Raw genomic sequence first — 26332 nt, forward strand, 5'->3', positions numbered from 1 at the left:
ACTTTGATCACTGAGGAAGGCTTTCTTATCTCTCCTTGCTATTCTTTGGAACTCTGCACTCAAATGGGTATATCTTTCCTTTTCTCCTTTGCCTTTTGCTTCTCTTCTTTTCATAGCTATTTGCAAGGCCTCCTCAGACAACCATTTTGCCTTTTTGCATTTCTTTTTCTTGGGGATGGTCTTCATCACTGCCTCCTGTACAATATCACGAACCTCCGTCCATAGTTCTTCAGGCACTCTGTCTATCAGATCTAATCCCTTGAATCTATTTGTCACTTCCACTGTATAATCGTAAGGGATTTGATTTAGGTCATGCTTGAATGATCCAGTGGTTTTCCCTACTTTCTTCAATTTAAGTCTGAATTTTGCAATCAGGAGTTCATGATCTGAGCCACAGTCAGCTCCTGGCCTTGTTTTTGCTAACTGTATAGAGCTTCCCCATCTTTGGCTGCAAAGAATATAATCAATCTGATTTCTGTATTGACCATCTGGTGGTGTCCATGTGTAGAGTCTTCTCTTATGTTGCTGGAAGAGGGTGTTTGACCAGTGCATTCTCTTGGCAAACCTCTGTTAGCCTTTGCCCTGCTTCGTTTTGTATTCCAGGGCCAAATCTGCCCATTACTCCAGGTATCTCTTGACTTCCTACTTTTGTATTCCAGTCCCCAATAATGAAAAGGACATCTTTTTAGGTGTTAGTTCTAGAAGGTCTTGTAGGTATTCATAGAACCATTCAACTTCAGCTTCTTCAGCATTACTGGTCGGGGCATAGACTTGGATTACTGTGATACTGAATGGTTTGCCTTGGAAATGAACAGAGATCATTTGTCATTTTTGAGACTGCATCCAAGTAGTGCATTTCAGGCTCTTTTGCTTACTATGATGGCTACTCCATTTCTTCTAAGGGATTCCTGCCCACAGTAGTAGATATAATGGTCATCTGAGTCAAATTCATCCATTCCAGTCCATTTTAGTTCACTGATTCCTAAAACATCGATGTTCACTCTTGCCATCTCCTGTTTGACCACTGCCAATCTGCCTTGATTTATGGACCTAACATTCCAGGTTCCTATGCAATATTGCTCTTTACAGCATCAGACTTTACTTCCATCACCAGTCACACCCGCAATTGGGTATAGTTTTTGCTTTGGCTCCATCTCTTCATTCTTTCTGGAGTTATTTCTCCACCGAGCTCCAGTAGTATACTGGGCACCTACCAACCTGGGGAGTTCATCTTTCAGTGTCCTATCTTTTTGCCTTTTCATGCTGTCCATGGGGTTCTCAAGGAGAATACTGAAGTGGTTTGCCATTCCCTTCTCCAGGGGACCACGTTTTGTCAGAACTCTCCATCATGACCCGTCCATCTTGGGTGGCCCTACCAGGTATGGCTCATAGTTTCATTGAATTAGACAGGCTGTGATCCATGTGATCAGTTTGGTTAGTTTTCTATGATTGTGATTTTAATTCTGTCTGCTCTCTGATGGGTAAGGGTAAGAGGCTTATGGAAACTTTCTGATGGGAAAGACTGAGGGGGAAAATTAGACTTTTCTCTAATTCACTTTAAATTCCAAATTTAAAAATCAAGTAATATTCTGGATGTCAAAGGAGGTATGCTAAGCCCTGCACTATTTCCCTCAGTGGTTGTTATTCAGCCTCTTTCCCAATATTAGGAGTTCAATTATTTGTACAATGCTTTTCCATCATAGTTTTAAACAGACTACCTTGTAATTTTCATGAACACTTAAAAGGGCAAGGACAGCTAGCAATCAAGCACAGCTATTGAAACTGGAGCCTGAAACAAATTCTTTGGAAGCCAATATTCTAACATGACAGTTAGACTTTTTTTTTTAAATAACTATAACATATGTCCCAAAAGGTGCTCAACACTTAAATGAACAGTTCAATGAGGGATGATAAAGCAAACACACAATCGCTACTGAGATGGTGGCTCAGACGATAAAGAGTCTGCCTGCAATGCAGGAGATTCGGGTTCAATCCCTGGGTGGTGAAGATCCCCTGGAGCAGGAAATGGCAACCCACTCCAATATTCTTGCCTGGAAAATCCCATGGAAGGAGGAGCCTTGCAGGCTACACTCCATGGGATTGCAAAGAGTCAGACATGACTGAGCAACTAACACATACAAACATCTAGAAATTACTCTAGTGCTATCTCCCAATCACTACCTGCTCCCTCCTTTCCCTAAGATAATATTTATCCTGACTTCTAACACCATGGTTTAGTTTTATTTATATGAATGGAATCATAGAGAATTCTTTTATGTCTTCTGTTGATGAATATTGTTTTCTAGTGTAAATCTACTGCAAATAATGCTGTTTAGAATATTTTTATATACATTTCTTGTTAGAAATGCTCATTTATGGAGATGACAATTCTTTCCAAATAATTATATCATATTTTCTCCCCTGACCTTCAAACTTTTACATCTTTTTTACTTGACTGTGCCATGTGGCATGTAGGCTCTTAGCTCCTCAAGCAGTAAGAATTACAGAGTCTTAACCACTGGATCACCAGGGAAATCCCCAAACTTTTACACCTAATTGGCCACTCAACATCTCTACTTAACAGTCCATCACCTCAAAATTAGCAGCCCCTAACTTGACATCCAAATCTTCCCATTCATTCAATATTCACAAACTGTCAAGCAAGTGGCATCTGTTGCCTGTCACCAGAAGTAGAAGTCCAAACACTTCTGCTCACTGTATCGTGGTACTGGAGTCCATGGAAAACAACAGTCAAGCAGTGGAGGAAACAGTTCTTGATCAAGCTTAGTACCGGAGGCTGGTTCCCCCATGGCCAGCAAATCCCTCTAGGCGGCCATGGAGGGCAGCTGGCCGGTACTCACCCCTCAGGGCTGTAGCAAAACGACTCCGCCTTCTCCCCCCAGGTGACAGATACAGCAATGCAGCTGGCCAGGTGCCATATGATGCTTCAGCAGAACACAGAAGCACAGGCTGTGAGGACTCTCTCTCTTGCTAAGTAAGTGTTCCAGGTCCAAGGCCCACTCTTCAGAGCCAAAACAGGGGGCGGCAAGGCTGCATGCACAAGACATCGACCATGGACCAGACTGCTGGAGGTTTCTGACTCCCACAATTTTCCCACCTCCTACCTCAGAATATAATTCTATACTTCCATTTTGTTAGGTCAAACTGTGGGATCATTCTTTTTTTTTTTTGGAATCATTCTTGAATCCTCTACTTTTTGCATACCCACATCCAAGAACAAGTCCTTCAAAATATGCAGAGTCTAACCACTTCTCACAAGTCTGGCCTGAGTTAGCATCATCTCTAGCTGGCTTATTATAATAACCTCCTAACTGGCTTTCCAGTTTCTATTCTTGCTCTCCCTTTCCAACACATTTTATTCTCATTACAGTAGCCAGAGTGGTCCTTTTTATGGCAAGGAATAGAGACTTTATTCAGCAAGCCAGGGATCCAAGAAGATGGCGGACTAATGTCCTAAAGTACCATCTTCCAGAGTGATCCTTTTAAAACCTAAGTCAGGTCATGTCATTTCTAGCTCAAAACCCAATATCAGCTTTCCATCTCTTTCAGAGACTCATGCAAGGTGCTCCACAATCTAGCCCTCCATGACCTCTCTGCTCTCATTGTCTCTTTGGCCATGCTGCTCTGGCTGCACTGGCCTCTTTGCTGCTCCTTGAACCTGCTAGGCACATTTATGATTATAAAGCTCAGGGATTTTACAATTGCTGTTCTATCTGAAATTGTCTCCTCCTAGATCCACATGACTCATTCTTTGATCTTTTTCAGGCCTTTGCTTAAATATCATATTTCCAAGTAACATCTTTCCGGACCATCCTACCGAAAACTGCCAACAACTCCCTGCCCCATTATCCAAATCAGGTATTAGGTTGGTGCAAAAGTAATTGCAGTTTTGCACAGTTGAACTTTACCATTTGATACTGCAATATATTCTTAAATGTGATTATATTATACATCATTTTAATGCACATTTATCACTATTTTTTTTGCTAAAGAGTTATTACTGTTCATTTTATATTTATTTTAAAACTAAGGAAACGATGTTAGACAAAAAGTAAATTCAAGTGATTTTCTTATTTATGCTCAAAATTGGTCATAAAGCAGTGGGGACAACTTACAACATCAACAAAGCATTTGGCTCAGGAACTGCTAAAGAAAGTACAGTGCAGTGGTGGTTCAAGAAGTTTTGCAAAGATGAGAGCCTTGAAAATCAGAAGTGCAGTGGCCAGCCATCAGAAGTTGATAGTGACCAATTGAGAGAATCATAGAAGCTGATCCTCTTACAACTACGCAAGAAGTTGTTGAAGAACTCAACGTCAACCATTTGAAGCAAATTGGAAAGGTGAAAAAGCTTGGTAAGTGGGTGCCTCGCGAGCTCACTGAAAATCAAAATAATCATCATTTTGAAGTGTCATCTTCTCTTATTCTACACAATAACAATGAACCATTTCTCAATTGGACTGTAATGTGCCACGAAAAGTAGATGTTAAATGACAACCAGCGATGACCAGGTCAATGGCTGGACTAAGAAGCTCTGAAGTATTTGGTGCAAGGCCAAACTTGCACCAAAAAGACTGTGGTCACCATGTGGTAGTCTGCTGCCGGTCTGACCTACTACAGACTGAATTCTGAATACTGGCGAAGCCATAATATCTGAGAGGTATGCTCAGCAAATTGATGAGATACACCGAAAACTGCAATGCCTGCAGCTGGCACTGGTCAACAGAATGGGTCCAATTCTTCTCCACGACTATGCCCAATCACACCAATTCTTACCAATTCTGTTTTTTATATTTACTTATTTATCTGTCTATGTATCTTCTTTAAAAGAAGATGGATATAAGTGACTAAAAACAATATTTAATGAATCCAAAATAATAAGAATATAAAAGGAAGAACAGGTGGGACAAAGACAAAGAAAATACCAAGACTACTTACACCTAACCCTCTCAATGACCACATTAAATGTAAATGGTTTAGACATTTCAATAAAAGACAATCTGACAACAAGATGAGACGACAAGGCACAACTATATATGAATATAAACATACAAACATGTAAAAAACAAAAGGGTGAGAAAAATACACACTGCTAACACTGTGGTGTTGGAGAAGACTCTTGAGAGTCCCTTGGACTGCAAGGAGATCCAACCAGTCCATCCTAAAGGAGATCAGTCCTAGGTGTTCATTGGAAGGACTGATGTTGAAGCTGAAACTCCAATACTTTGGCCACCTGATGCGAAGGGCTCACTCATTTGGAAAGACCCTGATGCTGGGAAAGACTGAGGGCAGGAGGAGAAGGGGACAACAGAGGATGAAATGGTTGGATGGCATCACCAACTCAATGGAAATGAGTTTGGGTAGGCTCCAAGAGTTGGTGATGGACAGGGAGGCCTGGCGTGCTGCAGTCCATGGGGTCGCAAAGAGTCGGACACGACTGAGCAACTGAACTGAACTGAATACTAGTCAAAAGAAAGCTGGAATAGCTATATTAATTTAAGGCAAGACCATCAAAAGGTATAGAAAAGATCATCTCATAATGATAACGAGTCAATTAGTCAAGAGACATAATTATCCTAAACATTTACATCACCAACAAGAACTTAAAAATACATGAAGCAGGCAAGGTTCTGCCTAGCCAGGCCACTGCTGTGCAGAGACAGCAAGGGACGCCACCATCATCATGTCTGACCAGTAGGCAAGATCTTCAATTGAGGACTTGGGGGATAAGAAGAGAGAAGAACATATTAAACTCAAAGTTTCTGGACAGGATAGCAGTGAGATTCACTTCAAAGTGAAAATGATGACATATCTCAAGAAACTCAAAGAAGCAACTGTCAAAGACAGGGAATTCACATGAATTCAACCAGGTTTCTCTTTGAAGGCCAGAGCACTGGTGACAGTCATACTCCAAAAGACCTGGGATTGAAGGGAGATGTGATTGAAGTTTATCAGGAACAAACAGGGGGTCATTCAATGGTTTAGGTTTTTTTTTTTTTCTTTTCCCTTAATTCTTTTTTAAAATAGTGCTTCTATAATGTGGTGTTTAAAACAGAATTGAAAAGTGGCACCCCCTCTCTGTAAAATATCTAGTAATTTGAATTCTAGTGTCTATTATTTGTTATCGCTTATTTTAATCGTGCTGATTTGGTGATCAAACCTCATGCATGCATGCATGCTCAGTCGTGTCTAACCACTCTTTGCAACTCCATGGACTATAGCCCCCCAGGCTCCTCTGTCCATGGAAGTTTCCAGGCAAGAATATTGGAATGGCTTGCCATTTCCTACTTCAGCGGATACTCCTGACCCAAGGACAGAACCAGCGTCTCCTGCATTGGCAGGCGGGTTCTTTACCACTGCACCACCTGGGAAGCCCGATCAAATCTCAGCCCCCTTCATACTGCACTCTCCTTTTTAAAAACTACATGTGTGCACAGAGAGGCCACCTTTCCCAGAACCGTGGATTTGCAGGCTTGTGATAATAAGATCACCCATTGCAAGTGCTATATAATGATTGTTATATAATGACTTTCCAATCAGCCCTGCAGCATGTGACTGCTTCACTCCCGGTCTGTGACTTTCAGCTGGAGTCGGAAGTCTTTCAGAGAACTGAACTGTGGAAAAATGACCTTTCCTTAACTTGAAGCTACTTTTAACATCTGAAAAAGAAGAAAGTGAAGTCGCTCAGTCGTGTCCGACTCTTTGTGACCCCATGGACTGCAGCCTACTAGGCTCCTCTGTCCATGGAATTTTCCCAGCAAAAATGTGGGTTGCCATTTCCTTCTCCAGGGTAACATCTGAGGGTCTGGACCAAAAGAAGTGGAATACCCAGTTGGCATCAAGATGACAGAGGTGGTGAGAATAATGACCAAAGATGGCTTCACTGAAAGAAAGCATTTTAAGATGAAAGAAAAATCTTGTCAAAAGATTCCAGAAAAGTTCTAATTTTCATTAGCAGTTAACGTTATTCATGCAGAAGTATATATAACAGAACGCTTTATTTATACTTTTTGGCCTGGGATACATAGGTTTTAAATGGACATCATCTGTACCAGCTTCATTAAAATAAATATTTGTAAAAAAAAAAAAACATAAAAATACATTAAGCGATAATTGACAGAACTGTAAGGAAAAGTAAACAAATCCACAATTATAGTCAGACTTCAATACCCACTCTCAGTAACTGACAAGTACACAGAAAATTAGCAAGCATACAGTAGACTTGAACAACACTACCAACCAACATGACCTGACTGACATTTACACAACACTCCTCTCAATATCAATGGGCTTCCCTGGTAGCTTGGCTGGTAAAGAATCCGCCTGCAATGCAGGAGACCCTGGTTCAATTCCTGGATCGAGAAGATCCTGTGGAGAAGGGACAGGCTACCCACTCCAGTATTTTTGTACTTCTTTGGTGGCTCAAATGGTAAAGAATCCGCCTGCAATGTGGGAGACCTGGGTTTGATTCCTGGGTTGGGACGATCCCCTGGAGGAGAGCATGGCAACCCACTCCAATATTCTTACCTGGAGAATCTCCATGGGCAGAGGAGCCTGGCGGGCTACAGTCCATGGGGTTACAGAGAGTCAGACATGACCCTGACTAAGCACAGCAGGGCACCACTCAATATCAGCAAAATATATATTCCTCTCAAGTGTACACAGAGCATTTACTGACACGGGCCAAACTCTGGGCCATAAAACAAGTCTTAGTAAATTTTAAAGTATGTTCTCTGAGCACAAATTAAGTTAGAAATCAGAAACAGAAAGATCTCTGAAAAGGTTCCCAAATATTTTGGAACTAGACAATGCACTTCTAAATACTATAAAGCTGGGCTATAAAGAAAGCTGAGCGCTGAAGAATTGATGCTTTTGAACTGTGGTGTTGCCGAAGACTCTTGAGAATCTCTTGGACTGCAAGGAGATCCAACCAGTCCATCCTAAAGGAAATCAGTCCTGGATATTCACTGGAAGCACTGATGTTGAAGCTGAAACTCCAATACTTTGGCCACTTGATGTGAAGAACCAACTCACTGGAAAAGACCCTGATACTGAGAAAGATTGAAGGCAGGAGGAGAAGGGGATGAGATGTTTGGATGGCATCACTGACTCGATGGACATGAGTTTGAGTAAGCTCCAGGAGTTGGTGATGGACAGGAAGCCTGGCGTGCTACAGTCCATGGGGTTGCAAAGAGTGGGACACGACTGAGTGACTGAACTGAACTTCTAAATAACCCATGGGTAAATAAGAAATTAAGAGAGAAATTAGGAAGTATTTTGAACTGAATGTAATTCACCATGTTAATAAACTAAAAAAGAAAAATCATAGGATCACTGCTCAATAAATGGAAGAATATATAAAAGACATTTGACTATATTCAGTATCCATTCCTGAGTTAAAAAAAAAAAAAATCAGCAAACCAGGAATAGAAGGAACTTCCTCAAGTTGATGAAGGGCATTTATGAAAAAACTACAGTTAACATCATGCTTAACAGTGAAAGACTAAAAGCTTTCTCTCTAAGATAAGGGACAAGAATATCACTTCTATTCAACACTGTACTGGAAGTTCTAACCACTGAAATTAGGCAAGAAAATGAAAAAGCACTCAGACTAGAAAGAAAGATGAAAAACTGTCTTAACTATCTTAATTCACAGATAACAAGATCATTTATATAGAAAATCAAATTTACTTCCCTAGAACTAACAAATGAATTTTAGAACAACTGCAGGATACAAGATCAATACATGAAAACTAAATATATACAAACTAGTAAAGAACAACTGGAATCTGGGATTTTAAAAACATCAAAATTTACAACAGCATGAAAAATATGAACTAGTTAGGTATTAATATAAATATGACAAAAGGAGTAAAAGATCTACAAGCTGAAAACTGATAGAAATATACAGTAAATATATGGAGAGAGACACTTTGTCCACACGTAGGAAAATTTAATATTGTTAAATGCCGTCAAATGCTGACATAGGCAGAATAATAATCCCCACCCAAAGCTTCCTGTCATTATCCCTGGAATCTGTAAATATCTTATCTTACATGGCAAAGGGGACTTTGCAGATGTGATTAAGTTAAGGATCTAGAGACAAGAGAGTATTCTGGATTACCCAGATGGGCCCAGTGGAATCCTAACGGTCCCTGTAAGGGAAAGGAGGAGGCAGAAGAGTCCGTCAGAGAAGGAAACGTGACTGCTGGCTTTGAAGAGGGAAGGGTAGGAGAAGGCAAGAAACTCAGGTAGCCTCTGGAAGCTGGAACAGGGAAGAAATAAGTCTCCCCTAAAGCCTCCAGAAGAAATGCAGTCCTGCTGACACCCTAATTTTAGCCTTTTAAGACCTGTTTTAGACTTCTGACCTCCAGAACTGTAAGTAAAGTGTAAGCAAACTAAGTTTGGGTGTTTTTTTTTTTAAGTCACTAAGTCTGTAGCAATTTGTTACAGCAATAATAAAACTTTAAATTCTTTTGAAGAAATTAACAAGCTGATTCTAGAATTCATTTGGAAACTCAAGAGTCCAAAGAAGAGGCCATAAACCAAGTGTTTAGGTCAGTCAGTTAACATTAACAACGTACCCACTATGTATTGCTCTCTCTTATAAGTGTTTGGGAAAGAAAAAAAAACATAGAAAGGAATGTCCTTGACCGCTTCATTGATTCATTTGCTCATTCAACAAATATTTACTGAGCACCTAACTGACGCTCAGAAGCATTTTTTAGATGGGATACATCACTGAACAAAACATTAGCTGCCCTCGTGGATCTAATGCGGAATGAGATGCAAGACAAGGTATAGACACCAGTAAACAATAAATATAATTAGTGGCATACCAAGAGTGGGATGGTGAGAGCAGTCAACCCTGGTGCAGGCAATAAGTGAATGCTTTGCTGAGAATTTATAAACAATAGCTGAACTCACTAAAAAGTAGCTGCTCTTTATTACCACCAAGTGCTAGCAATTCTAATCAATGTCACCGATGAAATACCCCTCCCTGAAAAAAATCTTTTGTTGATCTAAGTTCAAAACAACTGCTGAGTTTAAACAATACATACTGCTGAGTTTAAACAATACATTACAAAAAATAAATAAATAAACAATACATTACCTAAGATTCAAATTTTCAGATTATTATTATTTATTCTTTAATAAACTTTGTTTCCTACATAGACATTCATCTGGAAAACTCCCAATTATAAAGTTGGCACACATATATGCAGACTTAACCACATATATCTGCCTCAAGAGAAGTTCACAAGGCTTTGATATACTTCAAGCTTGCTGCAAAGTTCTTGTCTCAAACCCTTTCTTAGGATGCACTTGATTTGAACCCTGTGGTACAACATTCTTCTACATTTAAATCATAGATTCAAAATAAACAGTGACAGCACAGGGATTATAAAGACTAGGAAACAGAACTTAAGTTACTACAAAGCTGTCATTTCATGGAACCTTCTCTTTGGCATTTATATTTGTGTTGGAAATTTTAAAACAACCAAAGTGCAAGCAACAAGATGGAATGTTTTTGTTTGGCAAGTGAAAATTTTAGTTCACACTCAAAATATTTTACTAAATTTGAATAATACTTTTAATATTAAAACATTATTCTTTTACAACATTAAATGTTTCCAAACTAAATAACAAAAAGAGAATAAAACATATCAGCAATTTTATCATCAGTTGCCTAAACTGTACCTGTGGAGATTTTCAATTTTACCTTTTTAAATCACTTCTCAAAGAAATTAATTACATAAAGTATCAGCCTCTAACCAAAGAAGCAAAGTTCAAACATTTAGCTGTTCAATAGATATAAAAACAACTGGCTAAGCATTTGTGCTTTTACTTCCTGCCTTACACTATTGTGTGCATTTCCTTTTCCTTAATTATCTCACTGCCATGCTTATAATAATGAATCTCAATAAAAGAACTTTTGCTGTTTGCATAATAAATAATTTTCTTTATGAAATTTTTGTGATATATAATTTCATCATTTAGGAGAGCAAAGTGTTAAAAATTATCCATTTGGGGCTTCACAGAAATTGGTCGACTATGCCAGGAAGATTAGCCTGTGTATTCTGAAATTCTGAGTGCTCTCCCAGCCTTTAGGGAGTCATAGTGGAGCTGGGCAACTTACTCAGCTGAGTCCTTTGTACTCCTCTACAGAAGACCTAGAAGGTGAGACTCACGCACACTCCAACACTTAACATTTAAGGTATACTGGGCTTGAGCCCCAAAGGTAAGAAGAGGCATAAGTTAAAGGAAAATAACAACATATCAAATAGGCTAAAGAGACAAAGAACAAACAGAACACACAGAACACGTAGCTCTGAGCAGTAAACACACTGCAGGAGGAGATCAACAGCAACTTGAGCCAAAAAATAACAACTATTATTATAAATAACATTTAATGCGCCTTGGAGCTAAAAACATGCTTTACAAATATAAAAATTCAGTAGCTTAACTGAAGAACTGGATGGACACTGGTGAGATCAAATTAATGGTCTGAATGATCAAGTAGGAGAAATATTCAGAAACACAGAGCATAACTACAAAGAGGAAGAAATCACATGTACAAGATAATGTGAAACAAATACTCAGCCACAGGAGAACAAATCTTAAAAACAGGAGCAAAAGTGGAAGAAGAGAAACAGAGTAAAGGCAATGATTAAACAAATAGCAAAACAATTACCTACTTCTACTTCATTGACTATGCTACAGCCTTTGACTGTGTGGATCACAACAACCTGTGGAAAATTCTTCAAGAGATGGGAATACCAGACCACTGGACCTGCCTCCTGAGAAATGTGTATGCAGGTCAAGAAGCAACAGAACTGGACATGGAACAACAGACTGGTTCCAAATTGAGAAAGCAGTACATTAAGGCTGTATACTGTCACCGTGCTTATTTAACTTATACGCAGAGTACATCAAACAAAATGTTGGACTGGATGAAGCATAAGCTGGAAACAAGATTGCAGGGAGAAATATCAATAACCTCAGATACACAGATGACACCACCCTTACAGCAGAAAGTGAAGAGGAGCTAAACAGCCTCTTGATAAAGTGAAAGAGGAGAGTGAAAAAGCTGGCTTACAACTCAACATTCAAAAAACGAAGATCATGGCATCTGGTCCCATCACTTCATAGCAAATAGATGGGGAAACAATGGAAACAGTAGCAGAGTATTTTCTTTGGCTCCAAAATGACTGCAGATGGTGACTGCAGCCATGAAATTAAAAGACACTTGCTCCTTGGAAGAAAAGCCGTGACCAACCTAGATAGCATATTAAAAAGCAGAAACACTACTTTGCTGACAAAGGTCTTATAGTCAAAGCTATGGTTTTTCCAGTAGTCATGTACGGATGTGACATTTGGATCATAAAGAAGGTTGAACACCCAAGAATTCATGCCTTTGAACTGTGGTGTTGGAGAAGACTCTTGAGAGGCCCTTGGACAGTAAGGAGATCAAACCAATCATACCTAAAGAAAATCAACCCTGAATATTCATTGGAAAGACTGATGCTGAAGCTCCAATACTCTGGCCACTTGATGTGAAGAGCCAACTCATTATAAAAGACCCTGATGCTGGGAAAGATTGAAGGCAGGAGGAGAAGGGGACGACAGAGGACGAGATGGTTGGATGGCCTCACCGACTGAATGGACATGAGTTTGAGCAGGCTCCAGGAGATGGTGAAAGACAGGGAAGCCTGGTGTGCTGCAGTCCACGGGGTCGCAAAGAGAGGACATGACTGAGAGACTGAACAACAAAAAAGGCATTGTGCTGCAACAGCTGCAACTCCAGAGACGTGAACAGGCACTACACACTTCCAATAGGTGGTGCCTACCAGGCAGTCTAGCCATAACCCCCCAAAACAAAAGAACTGAGTCTGAATTTTATCAAGCCTCTGGATTCAGCTATCAATTCACAAGAAATACAGAGGACTAAGGATCGCATTAATTGCACTCCAGAGATGCAGTCACAAAATCATATAGTCAGAAACTCTTCAGAACTCAGTTTCTTCAACAAATAAATTGCAAGGAAGGAAGAGGGGTAGATCAGGGAAACATATGGAAGAAACTTTAAAGATTAAAACAAATACTAATCAATCACCATGTATGGTCCTGTTTAAAAGAATTATTAAACTTATGAAACTATTAGAAATTTGAGCATGAACTATTTGATAGTATCAAGGAACTGTTATTTTTTGGGGGGGGTAAAAAATGGTTTTATGATTGTGGGGTTTTTTAAGTTTCTATCTTTTAGAGATACAAACTAAAATATTGATAAAATGCTAAGATGGCTGAGATGTGCTTCAAAATAACATAGTGGGGACTTCCCTGGTGGTCCAGTGGCTAAGAGTCCGTGCTCCCAGTGCAGAGGGCCCAGGTTCCATCTCTGGTCAGGGAACTAGATCCCATATGCTGCAACTAAGACCATGTACAGTCAAACATGATGGACATGGAAAGAGTATCAATGAAGCTAGATTGACCATGAGTTGGTAACTGTCGAAGCTGTTAATATGGACGTGTGAGTCTACTATACTCTTCTATTTACCTTTATTAAAGAAATTCAAGCATAATCAAAAGTTTTACTAAAGATTTTTTGTTGATTAAGTAAAGGGTAAAGAAAAGCATTCAGCTTACATGTAGTAGAGTACTACATGAAATATCCTAACCCATCCAAGAAATTCCAAATATCATAATGCCTAATACAATCTAGGAATCTGAGAAAAAAATTACTTATTTATGGCTCTTGGGAAATATTTTTAATGGGTGAAAATTTAGCATTTTGCTGGAATGTTCACTTTAGCACAACAGAAAATTTTTTAAAAAGCTATTTTTAATGACAAAGTTTTCGCAAAAAAAGATCATTTTAATGTGTCAGAACATCACATTCATATCTTCTCTTTCTAGTGGCTTAAGATTTAGGTCATCAAAACAGTATTATGGTACAGGCAAAAAAAAAAAAAAGACACATAAGCCAATGGAACACAATAGAGAATCCAGGAAAAAACACAGGTATATACAGATCAACAAATATTTGACAAGGGAGCCAAGAATACTCAATGGAGAAAAGACAGTCTCTTCAATAAATGATACTGGGAAAATCAGATACTCACATGTAAAATAATGAAACTAGATCCCTATTTTACATCACTCACAAATTTAACTCAAAATGAGTTAAAGACTTAAATGTAAGACCTGATACCATAAAACTTCTCAAAGAAAACAATGGGAAAAAGCTCCTTGACACTGGTCTCAGCAATGATTTTTTTTGGATGTTGCACTGGGAAGACCCAGAGGAATGGGATGGAGAGGGAGACGGGAGGGGGGATTGGGATGGGGAACACATGTAAATACATGGCTGATTCATGTCAATGTATGGCAAAAACCACTACAATACTGTAAAGTAATTAGCCTCCAACTAATAAAAATAAATGGAAAAAAAAAAGCACAAGCAACAAAAGCAAAAATAAACAACTGGAACTACATCAAACCAACAAACTTCTGTACATCAAAAAATGACCAACAAAATGAAAAGACAAGCTCTGGATGAAAATATCTGCTCACCACCTATCTTACATGGGGTTAATATTAAAAAAATATACAAGGAGTTCATACCAATCAATAGCATAAAACCAATTAATCCAATTTTAAAATGGGAAAGGGATCTGAAAAGACATTTTTCTAAAGAACTAGTTCAAGTCCAACAGATACAAGTGCTCAACATCACTAACCATCAGAGAAATAAAATCTAAACCACAATAAGATACACCTCACATTTGTCAGAATGGCTATTAATATTATCAAAAAGACAAGCGGTAATGAGTGCTGGTAGGTGTAGAGAAAGGGAACCCTTGTGCACTGCTGGTGGTAATGTAAACTGGGACAGCCGCCATGGAAAACGGTATTGAGCTTCCTAAAAAAAAAAAAAGAGTTAAAAGTAGAACTACCACGTGGTCTAGCAACTCCACTTCTGTGTGGAATACATCATAAGGAAACAAAATCACTATTTCAAAGAGGTATCTGTACCCCATGTTCATGGAGCATTATTTAATTGTTTAAGTGTCCATCAACAGATGAATGGGTAAAAAATAATATGGTGTGTGGATACACATATACACAATAGAACATTATTGGGCCTTTAAAAAAAAGGAAACAAATCCTGCCATTTGTGACAACATGAATGAACCCTGAGAGTATTATGCTAAGTGAAATAAGTCAGAAAAAGACAAATACTGGATGATATCACAGTGGAATTAAAAAAGAAAAAAACAAATTCATAGCAACAGGACAGACTGGTGGAAAAAAAAGAGGGCGGTGAGCTACATGGGTAGGGGTGGTCAAAAGGTGCAAACTTCCAGTTATATGATAAATAAGTTCTGGAGATGTACAACATCATGACTACACTAGCAATACTGTATTGTGTATTTGAAAGTTGCTGACAGATTTTAAAAGTTCTCATCACAAGGGAAAAACGTGTAACTGTGTGAGGTGATGGAGGTTAACTAAACTTAACCTTTCATTTCACTATATATATATATATATATACATATACACATATATATATACATATATACATATACACGTATATATATACATATATATATAAAATCATTATTTTGTACATCTTAAGTTTATACACTGTTAAATGTCAATTATATTGCAATAAAACTGGGGAAAGAAAGATCTACATCAACCTGACCTCTGGCTATGCAGTATTTTGCCATCAACACAGTAGCACACACTGAGATACAGAGCGTGCCTATCACAAGCAGGCTTTTCAGGCACAGCTTCTATTAATATATTGGTGAAATGATCAGAGAGTCTTCTATTTTAAATTCATGTATTTGTGCAAGAATGTACTATAGGACTAATCTAAAACTATCAAAAAGATTAAAAGAAATATATGGAAATATAGAAAAGTACTTCAAATGTACTTAAAATATATTTACACAAAAGGCTAGCATTACCTGTCAGATGGGACAAACTAAATTATGTACTTGAGTTTCTTCCTGCTTTTAAGACCCCTTAGAAAGTGTCACAGCTCTATATACTGGCCCAAACTGCTGATTTATGCATCATAAAATATGGAAATGTGTGAAATTGCTAAGTAGACTATTAGCTGCCTCCTTACTCACTCTTGGTAGCTAAAGAGACTCATAAATTATTTCAACAAACTTGTAGGGTATATTATGCTAATAAAAGTGGTCCTGCTATACAACCATTACCAAACTGTAAAATTCAGTATTTTGCTTCTGATGTTTCACAGAAATGTAAAGTGTTAACAATAACAAAAACACATACAATTATTAAGAGCATAACACCCAAACCAAAAAAAACTACCTGGGCAATTTGTTTTTTCTTTAGAATCTAAAAATATGATCTCATGCATCAGAGCAAGAGATGTGATTCCCCTTCTTTTTACCACATATATCCAATAAAATAAATGACTGTAAAATTTTCAAGTGCTTTTAAACCTAGCTATTGAAGTTAAATTGTTCACCTTGATTACTAGCCATAAGTGGAATATATTTACTCAAAATACCTACCTTCCAACAGAGGAATAAGATCTTTATGACTTTATGGCCGGATTACCAATCAAGGTCCCTCTGGTTATTGATCTTTCTATAAAACACAGTTATAGGACATTTCTCCAATACATTTAGAAATCCTTGAAAATCTCCCAAACTAATAAATACTATAAAAATCACCAATTATACTAGAAAGAAGGGTTTCCCAGGTGGCGCTAGTGGTAAAGAACTGCCTGCCAATGCAGGAAACATAAGAGATGCAGGTTCCATCCTTGGGTTGGGAAGATCCTCTGGAGGAGGGAATGGCAATCCATTCCAGTATTCTTGTCTGGAGAATCCCACGGACAGGTGGGCTATGGTCCATAGGGTTGCCAAGAACTGGAAACGACTGAAGCGACTTTAGCAGCAGCATACTAGAAAGTAGTGCCTCCCACTGGCACACCTATCCTAGGCCTCTGCACCTGCCTTGCTATCTTCATAGTCACTATCTTCTATTTATTCACTAACAAGGTTCATTCACAACTATAACAGTTCCAATATCCAAACTGTATTTCTAAATCTAGTTAAAGAAACACTCTAATTTATTTCTCAGATGCCATAATGTCATTTTTAGGTGAAAAGCACCCTATATTCCAAATAAGCAGGTACTTGAGCTTAACTGGCTGTATTTCCCAATGGTGATGCCTTAATCATCTCTAAACAGAGCGCTGAACAGTGTCCAGCACAAAGCAGGCAGGGAACAAATCCTAAACATAAATGAATTTTTATTTTCTCAGGCCTCATTTTAAACTATAACTTCTGAGACTTCTTCAACCACTAAACTGAAAAAAATTCTTCAAAATATTTGTCTAGATAAACTCTACCTTAAACCATGTTTGCAAACAAGCCATAGCCTCTATGAAAACTATGCCTGTTATACAATCAAATTAACTTTTTGTTTTTTAAGGAGAATAGAGTTGGAAATATGTATTTATAATCTGGTACTTTGGAACAAGTGATGATTTTGTCAAAAGAAAAAAAAAAATGTTAGAACATCTGTTAGAAGATCCTTCCAGAAAAGCCTAAGCAATCTACAATGTACGCTGTATGTGACATACAATTCAATTAAACAACCACAATTATAAAAATTATTTCTGTATCAGTCAGATGTAGGCTAGAATGTGCTGTAGAAATTAACAACTCCCCAAAGCAAAGGTTTTATTTCTCACTCACAGTACCCATGCATCCTTCTACCTGTCTTCCCACCCTACCTCACACTGCCTATCATTTTCACTATAGGACTTAGGGCAGCCAATACTTGCCATACTGAAGCAAAGAGAAAGATGATGAATCATCCACTGGCTCTTAAAGCTCCTGCATATTCCATAGGCACCTTCTGCTCATCTGCTCACCTTTAACTAGTCAAAACCAGTCACATGACACACAACTTAAAAGAGACCAGGGATATGCAATCTTAGTAAAATCTGGTGAACAACACTAATGACTACTACTATCTGGAATAGAAAGATTTAGGATCAAATCCTTGTTTTGCAACTTACAAGTACACTTACTTCCTCATCTATAAAATACAAACAGTAATAACTACCTTATAGGGTCATCAAAAGATTAAATGATGTCATGTAAGATAAGATATTTACCAGAATACCTGACCTTGATTCATTGATTCAATAAATATTTGGGGGATGTCTGTCAATCACCTTTCTAGGTACTGACATATAGTAATTATGTACTAAATAAGTTTTTTTGCTTGTTGCTGTTGTTATTAGAAATGCTTTTTGAGTTCCAACCAGGAATGAGTTGTCACTTCTTAGCGGAGACTTCCAGTTGTTTTCCAATAGCCATTTTCTTCCTTATATGGTAAGAGAGCCCCTGATTCTCACTGGACATATGATCTCATGGAATTCAGACTACATATGCCAACTGTTCATACAGTTAAGACGACCATAGGTCTAAATTCTGGCTACAGCAGAAAGTGTCATGTGGCAACTAACCAGAAACTTCCTTACGGGACAGCAGTCTACTTCCTTTGTCTACTTTCTCATCCCTTCCTCCACCAGGCCATTCAGAATATCAGTTCTATTGCGGACTGTGAGACAGAGACATGGCAGGAACAAAATAGAAGGATTCTCATTTCCTGACACTATGGAGTATCATACCAGCCCTGTGCTGTCATGTAAAAAATAAACTTTATTTAATCCATTGTTATTTTGCATTTTCTGTTATTCACAGCCAATCTTAATACAAATTATAAAGCAACATAATCTGTCAACTTTTTAAAAAAGCAACCTACATGAAAGAATAACAACTCTTGATGACCATCCCCCCTACATCTTCATAAAAGGAGGTACCACTGAAGGAAGCAGCAGTATACAGCAGAATGGCTTGAAGAAGACAAGAGTTTTACAATCAGTTCTTCCATTTCTTTGTAAACCTCTGGCAAGCTATTTAACCTAGCCCAGCTCAGCTTCTTGTGTATAAAAGGGTAATAAGATTTAAATAGAGATATTAAATGTGAGAATTAGTGGGAAGAGGTTTATGAAATTACTACATAAATTATAAATAATTAAACAATATCAGTACTACTTTATCAACTGTTCCCTCTCCCTCACCTTTCCTTCAGAATTGGGGCATGAAGACAGACTGCAGTACATAAGGATCACTTGGAGAGCCATCCTTAGAGATTCTGATTCATTAGGCCTGGTGCAGGAACCATGAATCTGCATCTTCAACCAGCACCTCAAGGGACTGGTGAAAATAGTCTGCCTATTACACCTTGAGAAACACCACTTCAGTGATCAGACCTTACGTGGAATCCTGTATTCAAGTGCCCCAATATTTGAAGACTGTGACGAAACACAAGGATAATTCCATAGCCCCTCTAGTGCCTAAGTAAATGACAAGTACCCGGTAGATAAATCAGTAATTTTTGTTGAACTGATGAACTGAATTGAAAAATGACAAAATGGGGCTGAATCAAATGACCCACTATGGATGTCCACTTCTGGTCAAACTAATGTATGTAACAGGCCTTCCTGCCTGAAACAACTAAAAAGCTGCACAAATTAGAGGAAACAACAGTTTTTAAAGGACATGATTCCTGAGAAATAACAGAAAAAAAGGAAGTGAGTCTTACCATTGACCTAGAATACTTCTTGGAGAAAGTTTCCAGGCCAAGCTACAAGAAGCAGCACGGGCAGAACCTGGCTAGCTGTCCCTAAGTGGGGGGGACGCAGCCTCAAGTCCAGGAAGGTCAGGGTGAGTCTGCAAGCTGGAATACCAGAGAGTAGAGCGCCACGCCAAGAGAGACCCCTCCTCAAATCTTCAGCGCATACACGTGTGGGAGCAAAGGCCCAGAGTCTGGGCCAAGAACCACCGGGAAGGACTTCAGGAACAATCCTGAGTGCTCACACAGAGCAGGGAACAGGGTCTGTTCTTATCAGCCAGAGAGAGAAACCTCACAGTGTAAAGGCATTGGGTAGAGCATGTATGTTCAAGAGTTTCACCTTGGGAGGGGGAAAAAAAAAATCTCCAGATCAAATGCTGCTCTGGTCACACCTGACAAACCTCAAAAGCAAGACTTGAAAGGATCACACTGCTTCCAAATAACTTATCCCAGCAAAAAGCTCAAAGAGTATTTATAGGAATCCAAAAATATCCTGCACCGAATAGGGCAAAATTCACATCAGGCATCCAATCAAAAATTACCAGGTAGGCAAAGAAGAACTACTACTTCACTATTTTAAAAAATAATTTTCTTGGGGTTTTATTGAATCTTAAATTTTCCTTAAAAAAAAAAAAAAAGCTACAATCATTTTTATCATTTTTCACCCTGTGTGTTAATCTCAAAATTCCTCATCTATATTACTGAACAGCTAGTCCTCATATGAAATATTAACAGTTCTAAGACAAACGGCATAGTGGTTAAAGGGACAAGTTTTAGAGGCATGAAAACCAGGGTGTGAATTCTCTCTTTAAGTTCTCTGTGTTCCTGGGCAAGTCACTGAACCTCTCTGAGTTTTAGTTCCCTTATCTATACAATGGTATAATAATATTTGCTTCATAGGACTGCTGTAAGAAACATACCAAAATAAACAATAAATAGTAGAAATATCTTCCCTGGTGGATCAGTCAGTAAAGAAACTGCCTGCCACGCAGGAGACTACCAGCAGTGTAGGAGATCCAGGTTTGATCCTGGGTCAGGAAGATTCTGGAAAAGGAAATCGCAACCCACTCCAGTATTCTTGCCTAAAAAATTCCACAGATAGAGGAACCAGGCAGGCTACAGTCCATGGGGTCACAAGAGTCAGCGAAACTGAGCAACTAAATCATCACATCATAATTATCACACTATCTTAAGAAAAGTAAGCTACCACACAGTCAAATGTTTACTGAGCACCTATCATATGCTAGGTAATATGCAGGCACATGAAATACAAAGGATGCTGTTAAGAGGACCCAAAGTATATCTTATGTTGAATCTGCATTTAAAAATTTCATTTTAAGTACAAACTTCATTTTCTATTTCTTAATTTCTAAGTAGGGCAATTATATTAAGTTCCTTCTATAAAAACTAAAGGATTTTTCCCCCCTTTTGAAAGGAAAAAAACAAGACACTGTCAGGTTCAACCAATTAGGGCATGTCTGAGAAATCCTTGGAGTGTGGAAAATGTGGTATAACTTTAATTTAAAAGCAACTTGCAATTAACATCACCTTTCAAAATTATTCTCAAATTAGTAGACTAAATTACATTCAAGCATAAAATACATAAAATGGACCAATCTGTTATTATTTATGATAATTCTTTCAGAAAGGCTGGGCTAACAGATGTAAGGAATTAAAATCAAGTTCAAGATGTGTTTCATTTGCTTATTCCACTTAAATGACAGATGGTTTAAATATTAACCCTACTAATAAAACACTTGCATATTCATTATTAATCTGATTGCCTTACCTCATAACCCCACAAATCCATTTTTATTAATTTTACTATAGGGTTGCCATTTCATTCAAGGTCTTCTAAACTCTTGCTCTGCAAAGTATGGTCCTTGAACCAACAGCCCGTATCACCTGGAAGTTTGTTAGAACTACAGGATTTCACTGCTCACATCAGACCTACTAAGTCAGGATTTACAAAATGACGGATATGCACATTGACATCTGAGTAGCACAGTCCCAAACTGTTGATTTTTTAAATATTTATTTATTTAACTGCACTGGGTCTTAGTTGTGGCATGCAGAATCTTCAATCTCTGGCATGTTGCGGCATGTGAGAGCTAGTTCCCTGACCATGGATTGAACCTGGGTTCCCTGCATTGGGAGTGTGGAGACTTAGCCACTGGTCCACCAAGTAAGTCTCTGAATTGTTGATTTTTTTCACACTTTTTTTTGCAGTATTACAAAAAGTTTATTTGCACTCTTGCACTGTTGGTGGGAATGTAAATTGATACAGCCACTATGGAAGACGGTATGGAGATTCCTTAAAAAACTAGGAATAAAACCACCATATGATCCAGCAATCCCACTCCTAGGCATATACCCTGAGGAAACCAGGATTGAAAAAGACACATGTATACCATTGTTCACTGCACCACTATTTATAACTAGAACATGGAAGCAACCTAGATGCCGATCGATAGACGAATGGATAAAGAAGTTGCGGTACATATACACAATGGAATATTACTCAGCCAGAAAAAGGACCTCATTTGAGTCAGTTCTGATGAGGTGAATGAACCTAGAACCTATTATACAGAGTGAAGTGAATCAGAAAGAGAAAGATAATCATCATATTCTAATGCATATATATGGAATATAGAGAAATGGTACTGAAGAATTTATTTACAGGGCAGCAATGGAGAAACAGACATAGAGAATACACTTATGGACATGGGGAGAGGGGAGGAGAGGGTGAGATATATGGAAAGAATAACATGGAAACTTACATTACCATATGTAAAGTAGATAGCCAAAGGGAATTTGCTGTCTGGCTCAGGAAACTCAAATAGGGGCTCTGAATCAACCTAGAGGGGCGGGGTGGGGAAGGAGATGGGAGGGGGTTCAAAAGGGAGGGGACATATGTATATCTATGGCTGATTCATGTTGAGGTTTGACAGAAAACAACACAATTCTGTGAAACAATTATCCTTCAATTAAAAATAAAGTTTATCTGCTTCCAAACTGTAGCTAACTTATCTACAGATAATAACTTTTCATAAGAATAATTCAATTCAGACAAATAAATCAATATACATATACATTCCATAGTCTCTATATAAGATGTCTCAGACTTGACCTTACCTCTCAACCAGGACTCCAAGTCTTAGAAGTACTACACTTGTTGTACTATTCATTTTTTTCTCTTAATCAACATTTTTGCCTTAGCATTGTGGCCATTGTGATGAAAGTCTTCTTTGTCATTAAACAACTATATAGAACAGGAGCAGGAAATCAGATTCTCCCCACAATTTTAAGAAAAAATGAAAAAACTCAAAACAGATTCAACCAAGGTTGAACTTAAAAAGTCCCCTAGAGAAAAAAAGACCAGAATGACTCTATTCTCCAAAATAATATATTTTTATGCTTTACTTAACACACATTTTTTTTTCTTACTGCAGAGGTACCACATTTTTAAAATAAGAAATTCACATGGGACTTAGTGCAGTTCTTTAGATGGCTCATCTTTTATCATTACTATTGCACAATAGTCACAGAACACATAAAATAGAACAAATCTTGTTTTCTCTTTCGTTTTTCCCTCCCAAAATGACAGACCTAGGCTGAAACTGATCACAGCAGGTAGGATGGTTCGGCACAGATTCAAAGAAAAGTACAAATGTTCAGTTTTCAAAAGCACTGCAAAAGCAAACCTCATCTCTTGTCACTGTAGCTGTGGCTTTATGCCAAACATTTGAAAACTGTTGAAAAGTGTTGCTCCTTATAAGCAATTATGAAGAGCCTTGCAAAGAAGAGGAAAGAAATGTAATAACTCCTTAGAATGGTCTAATGTCCCTGACCTCCAGGTTGCAAGATAGGAGTCTAATAGTTACCCAGTTGCATCTGAGGCTGTGCACCCAACAAAGATGCTTGAGGAGAAAGAATTATAAGGGTGTGAAGAGATGGTATCAAGGAACCTGCTGGGCAATTTCAATAATTAATTGTCCTCAAACGTTTCCATTCTTTCAAGATCCTATGATAGATTAGTGATTCTTCAATTTAATGCTATTCATTCAATTTTGCATTTGCAAGCTATACTACAACTTCCCCTTCATGGATCACAGCTTTGTTATGGAGAAGTGGCTTCCATAACTCAATGACGCTATGAGCCATACCCTGAAGGACCACCCAAGACGAACAGGTCATAATGAGTTCTGACAAAACATGGTCCACTGGAGAAGGAAAAGGCAACCCATTCCAGTATTCTTTCCTGGAGAACCCCATAGACAGTATTAAAGGCAAAAAGATATGCTGGAAGAAAAGACCCTGATGCTGGGAGAGACCGAAGGCAAAAGGAAAAGGGGGGTGGGGGTGGGGCAGAGGATGAGATGGTTAGATAGCATCACCAACTCAGTGGACATGAATCTGAGCAAGCTCCAGGAGAAAGTGGAGGACAAAGGAGACTGCAGTGCCACAGTCCATGGGGTTGTGAAGAGTCAGACACGACTTAGCGACTGAACAATAACTATTACAATTTCTCAGGATGTGCTCTACAGAATACAACTAAGTAGTTAATGCCTTTTTTAATGGTCTTAGCTCTAACAGTCTAGAAATTGGTGAACAATTCGTTATGCCCCATCTCTACTCACATTTACAGTCAAATCTCTCAGAAGAATTGTCCACACACATTGGTCACACTTTCTCACTTACTAGTTACTCTTCAGCCCACCCCTATCTGGCTTCCACCCCCTTCATTCTACTGTAACTTCTCTTGGTAAAAACCATTAAGGATCTTCATGTTGCTAAATCCAAAGGACACACCTTAGTCATCATTATTCTTCACTCTGCAGCATCATTCAACAAAGTTAATTGTTCTCTCCCTCTTGTAATAATCTTTTGTAGCTTTGATGGATTTGCCTTCTCCTGGTATCTCCCAACTCTCTGACCCTTGGCAATCTGCTTTAGGGACTCGGTCCCCTCTACCTGTCCTGACCTACCTTGAAGCTTGGTCCTGAAATCTTGTATCATCTCTTAACTATGAATGTCACCTTCATGTTGATGACACATTTACATCTCCAGCCCAGATGTTTTTCCATTCAACATCTCCACTTGGATGCTGCATAAATGCATTTAAACCCAATACATCTGAAACTGAAGTCTTGGATCCTTCCTTCACTATTCTTCCTCCAATGTTTCCCAATCCAGTTGCTCCTGCCAGAAACCCAGGAGCTCTTTATTCTCACCACTCATATCCAGTCAATCTCCAAGTCCGGTCATTTTGGCCTCCAAAACATAGCTGTAACATGCCTGGTCTCCCCATCTCTACTGCCATTCTCCCTCCCTATCCTCCCACCCTTGCCCTCCTAAGTCATTATCAGCTATTGCCCACCACACTGCAAAAGCATTTTAAGTGATCTTCCTGACTCTACCTGTTGTTGTTATTTAGTTGCTAAATCATGTCCGCCACTTTCGAGACCCCATGGACTGTAGCCCACCAGGCTCCTCTGTCCATGGGGATTCTCCAGGCAAGAATTCTGGAGAGGGTTGCCATGTCCTCCTCCAGGTGATCTTCCCAACCAAGGGATCAAACCCAGGTCTCCTGTATTGCAGGCAGATTCTTTACCATCTCAGCCACCAGGGAAGCCCAAGAACACTGGAATGGGTAACCTAGCCCTTCTCCAGGGAATCTTCTGAACTCTACTCGTATTCCTCTCCAATTCTATCTCCACTCTTCAACCAGAGTGATCTTTCAAAGATGAACATGCTCCAACTTAAAACCCTTTAGTGGCTTCCTATTGGTTTTAGGACATTGTTCATAAGGTACCTGCCTACCTCTCTAGACAATCTCATCCCATGGTATCTGACTCCTTGTTGTCTAAGCACCAGACTCACTCTTTTTGTCTGTACATTACACTCTCTGAGGTTGTACAGGTGCAGGGCCTTTGCACATGTTGTATCCTTTATCTGAAATTTGCATTCTCTTTTACTTTCTTCCTACCCACTGCTGCCCAAATCATACCAACATACATACACAGGCACAATCCAAAACCCCAGGGTCCACATCCAGCAGTGAAACCAGACCAAAAGGAAGTGAATGATCAGCAACCCGTGGCATTAAAACATATCACCAGGACAAAATAAACACTTATATAACTTTATCAGAAAACCCTTCTATAACTTTATACGAGGCACTGTTTGAGTGATTCATATATATTAACTTAGAGTTCACAACCATACCACCCAGTGGGTACCATTATTATCTCTAATTTAAGATAAGGTAACAAGGTAGGGGTTTCCTAGGTGGCTCAGTGGTTAAGAATCCCAGTCCCTCAGGAACCAGGCTGCAGTCGTCCCTCCTTCCCTGTCGGGTGAGAGCCCCCCAACCCTTTCCGCCCTCAGGCCTCACCTTCCATGTCGGGGAAGAAGCCATCCCAGCTTCCTGGCCAGGCCCAGGCGGCTCCCCAGTGCCGGAGGGCATGAAGCGGCCATACCGCTGCAAAGGCCACTGTGCCGCGTCTCCTGCTCGTAACCCGAGACTCGCGTGCTCTTTTCCCGCCTCCGCCATGTTTCTCTTCCTGGCTTGGGCAGCCGCAGCACGCCTGTCAATCGGTGCAGCTAG

General features: G+C 39.0%; 1 protein-coding gene and 1 pseudogene across 2 annotated transcripts in view; one reads left to right on the forward strand and one right to left on the reverse strand.

The window, feature by feature from the left end:
* Positions 1–26332, reverse strand: part of REC114 (REC114 meiotic recombination protein) — a 110085-nt gene that overhangs the window by 81832 nt on the left and 1921 nt on the right. For both annotated transcript variants that reach the window (XM_043919665.1, XM_043919666.1), the window contains exon 2: positions 26120–26312. In XM_043919665.1, coding sequence (XP_043775600.1) covers positions 26120–26278 — 159 coding nt within the window. In that variant the 5' untranslated portion in view covers positions 26279–26312. The remainder of the gene's footprint in view (positions 1–26119; positions 26313–26332) is intronic.
* LOC122704739 lies at positions 5702–6003 on the forward strand (annotated as a pseudogene).

This window comes from Cervus elaphus, chromosome 12, assembly GCF_910594005.1.
Source record: "Cervus elaphus chromosome 12, mCerEla1.1, whole genome shotgun sequence".
Classification (NCBI taxonomy): Eukaryota; Metazoa; Chordata; class Mammalia; order Artiodactyla; family Cervidae; genus Cervus; species Cervus elaphus.